The sequence below is a fragment of the Cervus elaphus genome, chromosome 12 (assembly GCF_910594005.1).
Source record: "Cervus elaphus chromosome 12, mCerEla1.1, whole genome shotgun sequence".
NCBI classification, from domain to species: domain Eukaryota; kingdom Metazoa; phylum Chordata; class Mammalia; order Artiodactyla; family Cervidae; genus Cervus; species Cervus elaphus.
In genome coordinates, this window is record NC_057826.1 from 31660864 (window position 1) to 31676113 (window position 15250).

The following is a 15250-nucleotide window of genomic DNA, read 5'->3' on the forward strand; positions in this document are numbered from 1 at the left end:
CCTCAGCACTGCTCATTATGAGTTTTAAACCTTCAGGATTTCTGCCATTTAGTGCTGTTGTTTCCCAATGGAGAGCAACCCTGGCACCCAGGGCTGAGGTGGAAAAATCCTATAGCTGGGAAGGAACTAGGAGATCTTATTCTCATACAGACACACGCACACAGGGCAGGTTGAGGGAGAGAAAAAGACAGATATATACAGAGAGCAGCAGAGCCATTCAGACATGTAGAGTCTGATAGAGAGAGGAAAAAGGGGGAGGGGGAAAGAGGAAAACACAGACTACAGTTTTCTATAAAGAGATATAGAGTGAGAGACAGACCCATGTAGAGGCAGAGAGAGTGTTTATCAGAGATTGGAAACAGGGAAGACAATGTTAGAGAAAGAGGGAGTCGGAATAACAGAAGTGACCTGATACACCCTGTTCCCTAGAATTTGAAAAAGCCCCACTGTGTCTCCTGATCTGGTTACTCTGCCCACCTGCCCACATCCCTTCCCAGAGCAACCCACTGGCCTACTGGATAGGTGTATGCTTTATAGCCATAGGGTTCAAATTGCAGCGCAACTACTTTAAGCTACGTGACTTTAAGCACTTTATTTAAGCTTCATTTTCTTCATCTATAAAATGAGGGTAGTAATACCCACCTTGCAAGCTTTTTGTTAGATGCCCAACAAATAATTATTAGTTCAGCCAAATCATGATATCATCTGGCTCCCTTTATTGAAAGGGAATTTGTATGTGTCTGGGATAAATATAGCTAATAAAACTTTATTATCAGACATAAAGGAAAATTAAGAATACCCTTCTAAGTAAGCAGTATGGGAGACTTTTCAGCTAGTCTATTAAAAACCAGCCATATTTACAATTGACAGTATACATGCAAATGTCTTTTAATCTGCAATTTCTTTTTTATCCTCTCTGTCTTCCCTTTTTACAAACTACTATACAATTGTGCTCATTTCACATGCTAGTAAGGTTATGCTCAAAATCCTTCAAGCTAGGCTTCAGCGGTTTGTGAACCGAGAACTTCCAGATGTACAAGTGGAGTTTAGAAAAGGCTGAGGAACCAGAGATCAAATTGCCAACATTCACTGAATCATAGAGAAAGCAAGGGAATTCCAGAAAGACATCTACTTCTGCTTCGTTGACTACACTAAAGCCTTAGACTCTGTGGATCACAACAAACTGTGGAAAATTCTTAAAGAGATGGAAATACGAGACCAGCTTACCAATCTCATGAGAAACTTGTATGCAGGTCAAGATGTGACAGTTAGAACTTTACTTGAGACAAAACCCACTGCAGTGTTGTGAAGTAATTAGCCTCCAACCAATAAAAATAAATGAAAAAAAAAAAAAGAACTTTACTTGAAACAACTAACTGGTTCAAAATTGGGAAAGGAGTACCTCAACACTGTATATTGTCACCCTGTTTATTTAACTTCTATGCAGAATACATCATGTGAAATGCTGGACTGGATGAATCACAAACTGGAATCAAAATTTCTGGGAGAAATATCAACAGCTTCAGATATGCAGATGATACCACTCTAGTGGCAGAAAGTGAAGATGAACTAAAGAGTCTTTTGATAAGAGTGAAAGAGGAGAGTGGAAAAGCTGGCTTAGAACTCAACATTCAAAAAAATTAAGATCATGGCATCTGGTCCCATTACTTCATGGCAAGTAGATGGGGAAACAATGGAAACAGTGACAGACTTTATTTTCTTGGGCTCCAAAATCACTGCAGACAGTGACTGCAGCCTTGAAATTAAAAGACACTTGCTCCTTGGAAGGAAAGCTATGACAAACCTAGACAGAGTATTAAAAAGCAAAGACATCACTTTGCCAACAAAGGTCTGTATAGTCAGAGCTTTGGTTTTTCCAGTAATCATGTATGGATGTGAGAGTTGGACCCTAAGAAAGGCTGAGTGCTGAAGAACTGATGCCTTTGAATTGTGGCTCTGGAAGAAGACTCTTGAGAGTCCCTTGGACTGCAAGGAGATCAAACCAACCAATCCTGAAGGAAATCAACCCTGAACATTCATTGGAAGAACTGATACTAAAACTGAAGCTCCAATACTCTGGCCACCTGGTACGGAGAACCGACTCACCGGGAAGGACCCTGATGCGGGGAAAGATTGAAGGCCAAAGGAGAAGGAGGTGGCAGAGGATGAGGTGGTTAGATAGCATCACCAACTTGATGAACGTGAACCTGAGCAAACTCTGGAAGACAGTATGGGATAGGGAACCCTGGCATGCTGCAATCCATGGGGTTGCAAGCAGCTGGACGTGAGTTAGTAACTGAACGAGCTAGGGGAGGGCAAATAGTTGCTCCTGGAATACCTGTATGCAGGAGGGCTCTGGTGAGTATGATGGAGAACTTGCTTTTAATAATCATAGTCTACTTTTTTTGCTTTTTGCTTTTCATTAGACCTTCCCCTGCATCTGGTTGTTTCCTTCCAGAAGGAGCTCACAGGCCTAATCATATTGCTACATTTTCATTCTTGCATTTGGTGAATTTTCAAGAAATAGAATCAGTAGGATGAAAATGAATCTGTAACTGTGGGCTGAGGAATTAACCAAGTGGAAGGGCCTCACCTTCTCCTGCTCCCCACTGTCAGCAATCTACCACCAACCTCCATATGCAAAGGTTTACAAAATTTTGTAGAGCTTTTGGGGGTAAAATATATATATATTTTAATTTAAAAAGTACTAAAAGATTAGAAATAATTTGGAAAGTCTTAAAAGTATAGAGAATAAAAAATCATCCATAATTCTACAACTCATTGATGACTTCAGTTAACCTTTGAAGTACATCATTTCAATTATACACATAACATTTTTTTTCACATACATTTTTATCCACAACTGAGTTCACATTATACATATGCTATTTTTTTCGTTTGCAGTATATAATGGGAACAACACCGTACCATTAAGTATTTTTCTTTAAATAATGTTAATTTTGTATAATATTCCACTCTGTGGGCATAGCCTAAGGTTTTGTTTCCTTTTAAGTGTTTAAACCATTCCTTTATTGCTGAATATTGATGCTGTTTCCATGTGCTTTTCTATTATAAATAATGGTGCAGTGAAAAGATTTAAATAAAAATTTTTTATGCATTTCCATGGTTAACTATTTAAGGTACATTGCTTCTACAAATGAAACTTCTGAAAGCAAAATTTATACTTTTTAAAAAGCTTTTGATATCAATTGCAACGTCTCCTTGCAGCTCCGAAAAGTTGTGCCAATTCATACCTCCTTCTTCAGTGTGATGTCTCTTTGTTAAAAAAACTGCAGTTGTTGGTTCTCTTCTTCATAAAGAATCATATTTTCTTTTTATTAAAAATCTTTCCAACATTCTGTCTTCTAGCTTTTGCATTCTCTTATTGATTTCTGAGTTTCAAAACCATAATTGTGTTAGATTTATTTTTACACTGCCTTGAACATTTTGCTGAAAACAGTTTATAGCATCTCCATGAAAGAAAATCGTGTTTACTCAAAAGTTGTGAACTCATTTAAAAGCAATATACATTTGCTGAAAAAGGAAAAGGTACTTCCTGACTAATACCATGTCAGGGACCTTGGTGGATGCCTGAGAAACACAAGGTGTGATCCTTAGGGGTCTCACCTTCTCAGCTGGAGAAACATAACCAAGTTCACATACTCTGAAGAGTAGTTTTTCTCAACCTTGTTTAGATCCATGTCCCCTCAAACACTGTCTCACTGTCTCTGGTGTATCACTCACTCCCCAAGAAGAATTTGCCCAGCCTTCTTTCTGTAGTTCCTATTATAAACCACATAACTAGACTCACTGAATGTGTTTTTTCAGATTATCTGTGCACATGTGCACATCCCATGCTGATGTGACTTCCCTCCCCTAGTGAAGAATTCCTATGTTAATCGCTTAAAGTAGGGCTCTGAAATTTATTCTAAGAACCTAAGATCTGAATAGTTTGCCAGTGAGACCTGGCTTGATAAAGCTTGAGTTAAAACATTTCTCTTGGCAGTGAATTTCCTACAGCTGGAAAGCCTGTGAGTGCCTTGGACCCTGATGCCATCTCTGCTTCTTTTCCCTCTTCTCTAACCTACCCCTGGGCTGCCATTCACAGGTAGTCAGCCGGCCCCTGCTCACCTCCTCCACGAGGGTCTCACACTAGCGTTCTGCTCCCATTTCTCTTTGCTAGTTTTTTTTTTTAATGTAATATCCAGCTGATTCCCTGATTCCAAACATCTTGCTTCTGAAGTAATTGGCTCTCCTGCTCTGTCCCTCACTCTGTCAGTCCCTACCTTGCTGTTCTCATCCACATCTCATAGATCTGATATTCTAACCTATTTTCACTGGAGTTAGGTTCCCATGCCTTCTACTGACACAGCATTGACTATGATGCCTGGTCAGTGCACTGTGCATTTTAAGTGTTATTGAATGGATTAATGAATTGGAAGCATTCTCTTGCTTGAATTTCGCTTTATGTCTTGGGCTTAGTTGAGCCATGTTAACACAAAACTCATACCTCATTTGTCTTTCTTTCTTCCCTCCTGTTCTAGATTTCTTATTTTGGTTTTTTAGTCTCTCTCTACTGAGTTCTGTATTAGACACTTTGTACATGTTATTTCTAATCCTCACAACCATCTTGCAAGTATTACCATCTCCATTTCACATATGAGGAAAGTGAGAGTCTAAGAGGTTTGCTTGTTTCTCCAAAGTTACTTAGTGAATCAGTGGTTGACCTCACTTTTCCATGGAACCACTCCCAGAATCAGTGATCTGTGGCTGCAGTTCAGTTCACTCGCTCAGTCGTGTCTGACTCTCTGTGACCCCGTGGACTGCCAGGCACGCCAGGCTTCCCTGTCCATCACCAACTCCTGGAGCTTGCTCAAACTCATGTCCATCAAGTCGGTGATCCCATCCAACCATCTCATCCTCTGTCGTCCCCTTCTCCTCCTGCCTTCAATCTTTCCCAGCATCAGGGTCTTTTCCAGTGAGCCAGTTCTAATGATCTGTGGCTTAGTTCTTGATTTTCCTGCACTTCATTCCCTTGACTCCAATATTATTCTGATTGAGCACCACCATCTTTGTCTGAATCCCAGTTGAGTCTTCCCTCAAAAGGAGTGGTGAGGGGAGGACAAACCCAAGAGGTCTTCCCAAGGTCCTGCTGTGAGAGATTGAAGCTGGGGACTGAAGGAGATAGAGGAGCCAAAGATATCTCCATGTCTTCAACCTGAGAGAGCAGAACAGCAGTGATACTGCCAAAAGAAATGGGTACATAGGAAGTCTTATTCCTGTAGGTTGTTTGTCAGATGGGGGTTGGAGTTCCAGTGGCTCTTTCCTCCCCGGTAAACCATGGCAAGTCTCTTAGTTTTTCTGAGTCTCAGTTTCTCCTTTTCCCTGAGCATCATCTTACCTGACTCTCATATTTATCATTAGTTTGCCTATCAAATGATGCAGTGCATCCGGACATGCTTTGTAAGGAGTAAGGCCGTTAGCTGTCATCACTGTTGTGGGACATGTTATTATTAAAGTCAGATTGTAAATGGAGACACTAGCTTCTTGGGTAAAATGTGTCTGTGCCAGGGGTCAGAAAGCTGTGACCCCCGGGTCAGATCTGGCCTGCTGCCTGTCCTGATACAGCCCATCAGCAAAGAATGTTTTCCAATTTTTAATTTGGTTGAAAAAAATCAAAAGAAAAATATTTGTGATGTAAGATTATATGAAATTCAAATGTCAGTGTCTATAAGTAAAGTGGATTAGAACAGAGCCACACCCACTTATTTATGTACTATTTTCTGTGGCTTGAGGCATCAGCAGAGTCGAGTAGTTGTGAGAGATTGTGTGGCTTGCAGAGCCTAAAATATTGACTCCTTTTAGTAAGAGCGCCGCAGCCCTGGCCTGCCCACTGCACTGTCCTACCCCTGCTCTCTAACATTGATTCAACTGCAGAATTTCCGTTGAGCTTAAAAACTGACAAAGGTGAGGAATAAAAGATAAGGAGAGGCCCTAACGGCTGTCTCAGCTGTGGGGAGGACCTTTCAAGGAGGCCTCCAGAATCAGTTATAGGAACATGGAGCAAGCGGCAAAGCCATCAGATGGAGCCATGTGGTCACCAGCTGACCTCATAGTCACATTCCGCCTCCCTTGCATCCTCCCAAGAATTTCTGAACCTTCTTAATGATCTTTGGGTATGATGTTGAAAAGGAATGGTGGGAGGACATTGGCCTTGTTCCTGCTCTTAGTGGAAAAGCTGCTAGTTTCTCGCCATTAAGTTATGATGTTAGCTGTAGATGTTACCAAGTTGAGAGTTCCACTCTGTTCCTAGTTTGCTAATTTTATAAAAAATGAGTGCTGGATTTTGTCAAATACTTTTTCTGTATCTATTGATATGATCATGTGATTTTTCTTCATTAGCCTGTTGATGTGATAGATTAATGGATTTCCAAATGGTAAGCCAAACTTGCATATCTGGAATAAATTCTTTGCATACATTTTTGGTTTTGATCTGCTAATATTTTGTTGAGAACTTTTGCGTTTGTGTTCATGAGAGATACTGGTCTGTAGTTCTAAAGACTATCTGGTTTTGGTTTTAGAATAATGCTGACCTCATATAAAGAGTTAGGAAGTTCCCTTCCACATCTTATCTTCTGGAAGAGATTGTATAGCATTGGCATAAATTCTTCCTTAAATGTTTTAATTCACCAGTGAACCTATCTGGGGCCTGCTGCTATTCTGGAAGGTTTTTAATTATTGATTCAGTTTCTTTAATAGATATAGGCCTATTCAGTCTTTTTCTTCTTGTGTAAGTTTTTGCAGATGTATTTTTCAAGGAATTACTCCATTTAACCTAGGTTACCAAATATATGGATATATGGTTGTTCATAGTATTTCCTGATTATCCTCTTAATATCCATGGGATCTGTACTAATGTCCCACTTTTATTTTGGATCTTACAAATTTGTATTTTCTCTTCTTTCAGTTAGCTTGGCTCGAGGCTTATCAATTCTATTGATCTTTTCAAAGAACTATCTTTTTTTTTTAACTGAAGCATAATTGACCTGTAATACTATGTTAATTCCAGGTGCATAACATAGTGGTTCAGTATTTCTATACATTACAAAATGTTTACTATGGTAAGTCTAGTTATCTGTCATGAGATAAAGATATTACAATATTACTGACTGTATTCCACATGTTGTACATTTCATCCTCATGACTCATTCATATTGTAACTGGAAGTCTGTACCTGTTACTCTCCACCTATTGCATTCAACCCACCACTCCCTCCCTTAGGGCAATCACCATTTCTTCTCTGTATCTGTGTCTATTGTTTTCCTTTTTTCATTTGCTGTTTTTTAGATTCCGCATGTAAGTTAAAATCATACATTACTTTTCTTTCTGACTTTTTTTCACTTAGCATAATAACCTCTAGGACCGTTCATGGTGTCATGTTGAAATCACAAGAGATTTTTCTTTTTATCGCTAATATTCCACTGTGTATAATATACCACATCTTCATCTGTTCATCTGTTGCTGGGCATTCAGGTGGTTTCCATATGTTGCCCATTGTTAAGTAGTGCTGCAATGAACATAGGAATGCATACATCTTTTCTAATTAGTATTTTTGTTTTCTCTGGAGAAAAATACCCAAAGTGGAATTGTTAGATCTTTTTGTAGTTCTGCTTTTGAGGAATCTCCATACTATTTTCCATAGTGCTTGAGCCAATTTGTACCACCAACAGTGCACAGGGGTTTTCTCCATATCCTCACCAACACTTGTTATTTCTTATCTTTTTGTAATGGCCATTCTGACATATGTGAGGTGTTGTCTCATTGTGATTTTCAGTTGCATTCCCCTGATGTTGAATAATGGGGGCTTTTTTATGTTGAGCATCTTTTCATGTGTCTTGGTCATATGTGTCAATATATCTTTGGAAAAATGTCTATTTTGATTCTTGGTGGGATTGTTAGTCCTTTTCATGTGGAGTTAATGAGTTCTTTGTGTATGTTGGATATTAACCCCTTATCTGATATATCATTTGCCAGTAAATACCTTCTCTCGTTCAAAAAAAGGAGGGAATGTCAGAAGTAAACTTGATGTTTTGAAGGTGTTTTTCTCACTCATCCCCCAGACCTCCCCCCAAATAATAGAACATGCATTTGCAAAGAAAAATATTCTCTATTCCTTTAACAATGATGTGAGGATATGTTTGTGTTCTTTTTTGCATTTTTAAATGAGAATTAAAACTATTACTGTCATTATGTTAATACTGTTGACCCTGTCACTGTATTTCATGCAATAAAATCTTAATTGTATCAAATTAACTTAGTACCTGAAATATAAGTAAGTTACCAAATGAACTTAATACATGAAATATAAGCAGAGAGATGGCTATTTACATTTTCTTCTCTTATTTTCCTTAGTGAGAAGCTGGATGGAAAAGCTAAAAGACAAGGTAAGAGAAATACTTTCTTCCTTTGGATTTATTTTAGAGCGCATAGCTTTGTCAAGTAAAAGACCTTCAGAATAATGGAGCTTTATATCATTATTCTGATTCTGATAACCTGTGCAAAGATCCAGGGCCACTTCCGGGTACCCAGTAAGAAAGACCTTCCCTTTAAGAAGGGATGCCTTATTCTTTGGAGTGCCATTCATTCTTCTGAAATGTAATTCCTGATATGTGCAACTGATAGCATCCTTGACATATCAAGGTGGAGGTCCTTTTAGGGAATTTTAAGAGTGTAATCCCTTTCTAGTGGGCATTTCATGTCCCAGTACAAGGATCTTTTAAATCTGATCTTCCTGTATGAGGAAGAAATACTTTGGATTTAGGCATTGATTTTTCTGACCCAAGGACAAAAATTGGCAGACCTGACTTAAGAATAAAACTTCATGATGGAAAAGGCGTCCTTCACCCATAGTGGAGGTGAGATTAAAAATACCTGAGCACCTGAGCCACTCTCTTTAGGCCCAGTTTTATGTGGTCTATCATAGTGCTACTGCTTACTGAGTGACAATGAGCTGACCTATCTAGAATGGCCAACTATTGAAAAATATTTTCCACTCTTGCATTCATTCTGTCACCAACATCTGTGATTGACAATATTAACTTCCTTCCAGGTCCATGTTTTTAATTTTCTTTTAATTTTCAACACTCTCTAAGGTTTCATTTTTAGTGCCTTGCAATTTCCAACTGGAATTACTCATAAAAATATTGGTGGAGTTTTGAACTCCTTGCTGTAGCCTCTGTCAGATCCAATTACTACAACCCAGCTCAGATTTCACTGGGGGTATGGTTAAATGGAAATCATTTCAACTGCCAGATAGGAGTTACTTTCAATTCACCTGTCTCAGAAAATACATCTGTGGATATTATTCCATAACTTTTTTATTATTTGAGGTCAGTTTCTTAATATTTGAATGATCAGTATTTATTTTGCTACAGTTTATGTTAAAGGATAAGAGAAAACGTTCACTAGTAGTTAAAATTGTATGATTATAGTAATTCTTGTCAGTATAATTTTTCTGCTTCTCAGTAAAATTTAGACTATATAATTTTTGCAAATGAGATTATTTTATGTTCATACATATTTAAAGTGATATAGAAGAATTTTAAACCTGTTGACATTAGTGGAAGCCATTTTCACATCTGTAATGGGTCCAGTTGTCTGAGGGAGGTATAATCAGAGCACTGAGCAAGATTTGGGGTAGGAAAACCTCAAAAATTCAGAATTGAATATATTTACATTGGTAGTGCTTGCTATTTTTCAGAGGAAAATATAATGCGATGAAAAGTAAACAGGCTTTGGTAGTTTAATCTAGGAATCCATATGTCATTGTTTCTATAGAAAATATCCTTCTGAATTACCAAAATGGACAAAAAATAGACTTAAGAAAATAAATTTTGGCACACAGCCTGTTTTGAAATTGAATGTTGCAAAGTTTCTTACCTGTATATATATATGTGTGTGTGTGTGTGTGTGTGTATGTGTGTGTATAGCTTCGCCACTTTGTTTAGAAATCTGGGTAGCTTTAGAGAAAGGCTGAATTTTCTCTCCCTGTGGACCCTTCCTTCTTATCTTTTCTCAAAGGCCTAGCACCCTCTCCCTGTTATATTTCACCATGAGAGATAATTTTGTGAATGGTTTTAGTTTTCTGAATTGAAGTTTTTCCAGCTCTTTCTTCACTTTATTCCATAGTATTTTTTCAGTTATGTCTTAGTTTTAAAAAATTGAAAGAAAAATAGCTGAAACTTCTACCAGGTTTATTTGTTTTATGCCTTGTCTTTATTTTTATTTACTATTTTTTACGTTGAGGTATAATTCATTTATAATGTATTAGTTTCGGGTGTATAGCAAAGTGATTCAGTTATACATATATACACTTTTCAGATTATTTCTATTGTAAGTTATTGCAAGATATTGAATATAGGTCTCTGAATATAGTAGGTCCTTGATATTTGCCTATTTTATATATAGTAGTGTTTATATGTTTGGAGAATGCAATGGCAGCCCACTCCAGTACTCTTGCCTGGAAAATCCCATGGACGGAGGAGCTTGGTAGGCTGCAGTCCATGGGGTCACTAAGAGTCGGACACGACTGAGCGACTTCACTTTCACTTTTCACTTTCATGCATTGGAGAAGGAAATGTCAACCCACTCCAGTGTTCTTGCCTGGAGAATCCCAGGGACTGGGGAGCCTGGTGGGCTGCCATCTGTGGGGTTGCACAGAGTCAGACACGACTGAAGCGACTTAGCAGCAGCAGCAGCATATGTTTAATTTTATATTGGAGTATGATTGATTTGCAATGTTGTATTAGCTTCAGGTGTATAGCAAGGTGATTCAGTTATACATATACGTATATCTATTGTTTTTCAGATTCTTTTCCCATATAGAGTATCACAGAATATTGAGTAGAGTTCCATGTACTATACAGTAGGTTCTTGTTGATCATCTATTTTATATATAGTAGTGTGTTTATGTTAATCCCAAGCTCCTAATTTATCCCTCCCTCTATCCCCCCCACACTAACTCCTTTGGTAACTATAAGTTTCTTTTATATGTCTATGAGTCTGTTCCTATTTTGTAAATAAGTTCATTTGTATCATTTTTAGAGTCCATGTATGAGTGATATCATGTGATGTTTGTCTTTCTCTGATTTACGTCACTTAATATGATAATCTCCAGGTCCATCAACGTTGTTGTATTTGTCTTCTTATTTTGTCTCTTTCTTGGAGGGATTCAGTTTAACCAGTTCCTTCCCTCTGGGAGTAAAATATTATACACTTACTTGATACATACATGCATATGTGTATACACACATATATGTGTGTATATACATACACACACACACACACACACATATGCATATCTTGGGCTTTGCTGGTGGCTCAGACAGTAAAGAATCTGCCTACAATGCAGGAAACCTGGGTTCAATCCCTGGGTTGGGAAGATCCCCTGGAGAAGGACATGGCAACACACTCCAGTATTCTTGCCTGGGGAATTCCATGAACAGAGGAGCCTGGCGGGCTACAGTCAGCAGGGTCGGAAAGAGTCAAACATGACTGAGCAACTAACACACATAACTTTTCTTCCTCTCTCTCTCTCCCTCTTTCTCTTCTTCTGTCTGTCTAGCTAGCTAACTAGCTATCATCTATAAAAGTCTTGTTAGTCATTACCTTCAGAAACTATTTGAGAGTGAAACTACTGCTGTTTTGATGAAAGTCACAGAATCCTGGAGAATTGAAAACTAAACTATATATTTAACTAGCTCTTCAGTCAACCAATAATATCTATTCAGTTTTGCTTCATTTAATTGTTCTGATACGGTTTCCCTGTTAGTTGGACTTTAGAAGGGATGGTAGGTGTTCTCAAAAGTTCTGAATTATTCCTTTTGTTGTTATTGTTTAGTCTTCCTATATTAAAGTGAAGTCACTCAGTCGTGTCTGACTCTTTGCGACCCCATGGACTGTAGCCTACCAGGCTCCTTTGTCCATCAGATCTGAATGACAGACAATCTCCAATGGCGATGGCTTAACCAAGAGAGACGTTTGTTTTTCTCTCATTTATGAGTCTGGAGGGAGCAGTCAGGGTCAGTGAGGAACAACACTATGAAGGTGCAGGCTCCTTTTATTTGCTATTCCATCCTTTGTGACCTTTATTCTCACGGTCATCTCATGGTCCTGGATTGCAGTTAGGTCCATATTCTAGTCAGAAGGAAGGAGGAAAAAGGGAGGCTACAATATCCCTCCCCTCTTAAGAAGGAGAAGAAGAAAATGACAACCCACTCCAGTATTCTTGCCTGGAAAACTCCATGGACACAGGAGCCTGGCAGACTACTGTCCATTGAGGCACAAAGAGTCAGACATAACTAAGCAACTGAGCATGCGCGCGCGCACACACACACACACACACACACACACACACACACACACACACACTTCACAGCAGCGATTCTCATGTACAGTCTGGACCTGTGGCATTGTGTCACCTGAGAGCTTGTTAAAAATGCAAAATCCCAGGTCCCTAACTAGACCTACTGAATCAGAAACTCTGGGAAAGGGGTCAAGCAATCTGCGTTTTAACAAGTCCTGCAGGTGATTTCTGATGCATGCTCAAGTTTGAGAAACACTGTTACACCTCATAAAGACACTTATGCATTCAGCAGACTTTAGGCAGTAAAGTTTTACTTTTTCTTACATTTTCTTGAAAACCAATGTTTCTGAACAAAAACGTTAGCCTAAGAAAGGATGGCTTTCTCATAAATGCAAAACAAACAAACCAAAAACCAACCAAACGAATAAAAAAACCCAACTATATGTAGTCAGTTTTATCTTATAATCCATTTTTTAATTTTCAAACTGTTTTTTTGGGAAATAATTTCAAATGTACAGAAAAGATACGAGAATAGGAATAGTACAGAGAATGCCCCTGTTCTTTTTATCCAGATGCACTTGTTCTTCCTGTGCTGCCCCATTGTTTTCTCATTCATTGGCTGTCCCCCCACCTCTGTTCTTTTGTTCTGAGCCATTTGAGGGAAGTTGCATACATCATGGTCCTTTTAGACCAAATCTCAATACTTCAGGGCGTATTTCCTATGATTAAGAATATCCTATTAGCAAACCATAGTATAGTTATCAACTTGAGTACATTTAACATTGATATCATACTTTTTATCTGTTCTGGCATCTGGACTTAAGTCTTAGTTAACAGACCCAAAATGACCTTCATAAAATCATTCTTCTCCTCGAGTACAGGATCTTATCTAGGTCATAGAACACATGTAGTTGTTAGGATGCTTCATTTTAGTTCAGTCACTCAGTCGTATCCAACTTTTTGCGACCCCATGGACTGCAGCACTCCAGGCTTCCCTGTCCAACACCAACTCCCGGAGCTTGCTCAAACTCATGTCCATTGGGTCGGTGATGCCATCCAACCATCTCATCCTCTGTTGTCAACTTCTCCTCCTGCCTTCAATCTTTCCCAGCATCAGGGTCTTTTCCAATGAGTCAGTTCTTTGCATCAGGTGGTCAAAGTATTGGAGCTTCAGCTTCAGCATCAGTCCTTCCAATGAATATTCAGGGTTGATTTCCTTTAGGATTGACTGATTTGACAGTTTTCTTTAATGTGGACCATTTGTATAGCCATCTGTTATCTTTCCTGATGCTGATATTTTTAAAGAATATGGTACTTTAGAAAACAGAATGTTCAGTTTATTAGTTGTTTCCTCATGATTAGATTCAGTATTCTCAGTTGGAATATGCATGGATTCCATTGTGTCCTTCTCAGGGAGGTAGTGTGAAGGAATGGGCACATCCAGTATTTCTGAACAGAGAAAAGGTGCTGGGCACAATTTATAGCTTTATATGCAGATGCATCTTATTTGTTTTCATTTCTGCAGGAAACAAGTTGTGGCAATTCTAAAAAAAGAGCTTATCTTCACTTAGTTTTGAATGAGGAATGGTTAAATTATATTTGAGGAGGGTAGGTTTCTTTATTCCCTTCTTGTAAATTACTTATTTCAAGTAATTTACTTAATTCAAGATCACACACACAACACACAGAGGAGAGAATGAAAAGAGGAGAAAGAGATTAACTGAATTTTTGTAAAGTCTACATGATTTAAAGCTCTAGAAATGAGAAGCCTTAATGTGTAAATAAGAAATATGCAAAGAGTGACACATTTTGTAATATTCATGTTTTTGGTGTGCGGTTGAGTTACACAATGTTAAGAGACCCATAGGTTGATCAAGTTGAGCTTCCAAAAAGCTCAGATATCATCCTTTGAATGTAGACCTTTATATTAGTAAGGTCTAATCTACTGGGCTTAAAATTGATCCTATATCAACATATATCTGTATTTCCATGTACTGGGAATGGTGATGTAAAATGAAACTCATAGTTCTGGTGAGAACACCCAGATTTTGCTATTGTCCAGTGTTTTCCCACATGGAAAATTACACACTTCTGTAAACCTTCCGTAGATCTAGAAGAACTTTAGAAAAAGTTTGGGTTTTGGCAAAGCATATAATTTGTTGGAAAATGACTGGGCTTTGTTTCTTGGGGAAAAACAGTATGCTGAGGAACAATGCTATGTTCTCAAATTAATGAAAAAAATGCCATATTGTGCTCTAACTCAAGACTGGAAAACAGAACGAGTGAATGAGCTTGCTGTGTACAAGAGGACTATGCAGTTTTATAAGGTCTTGTCTGTTCCTTTGATTTGCTTCTAGAAATATTGGGAAAGCATTGGAGCCCGCTTACTTCAGCATTTTTTAGAAAACTTTTATTTTTTGTTCTTCTGTTTTGGGCTCATTCCGAGAGATCCTGTGCTATATTGAAAGTTTTAGAAATAGTTACATAAGTGAACAAGCTCATAGTTTTTCTCCTGTAAAATAATGTCTGTCTAAAAGTACTCACTATAGTATTTTTTAAATTGTTAATTGTTTATGTTTTTTTCCTGGGTAGGCTTCTAGAAGGGGTCATCATGGAAGATAAACCAGTTCATGTTTCTCCATGAAGGGCTGTGGTTTTTCATACACCTGTATCTCTCAGGTGTCTTACTGGCCAGGATGCAGAAATGGCCCTTCCTTAGGGTGATGGCCTTGCCCTGAATTTGGGTTGATTCTACACTACTTACTCAAGTCCAGGGATGTGTGGAGATCATGCTGGTCTCTTGGAACCAAAGTATCCATAATAAAACCTTGGAGATGTTGGAGACCGCCATGGGTTTGAAATCTCCAAGCTCTTTTGGAAGTACCA

At 38.4% G+C, this 15250-nt stretch overlaps 1 protein-coding gene across 4 annotated transcripts in view; it reads left to right on the top strand.

Moving 5' to 3' along the window:
- ARMH4 (armadillo like helical domain containing 4) overlaps positions 1–15250 on the top strand; it is a 132405-nt gene that overhangs the window by 115197 nt on the left and 1958 nt on the right. For all 4 annotated transcript variants that reach the window (XM_043920729.1, XM_043920730.1, XM_043920731.1 and 1 more), the window contains exon 6: positions 8413–8444. In XM_043920729.1, the coding sequence (XP_043776664.1) occupies positions 8413–8444 (32 nt within the window). The remainder of the gene's footprint in view (positions 1–8412; positions 8445–15250) is intronic.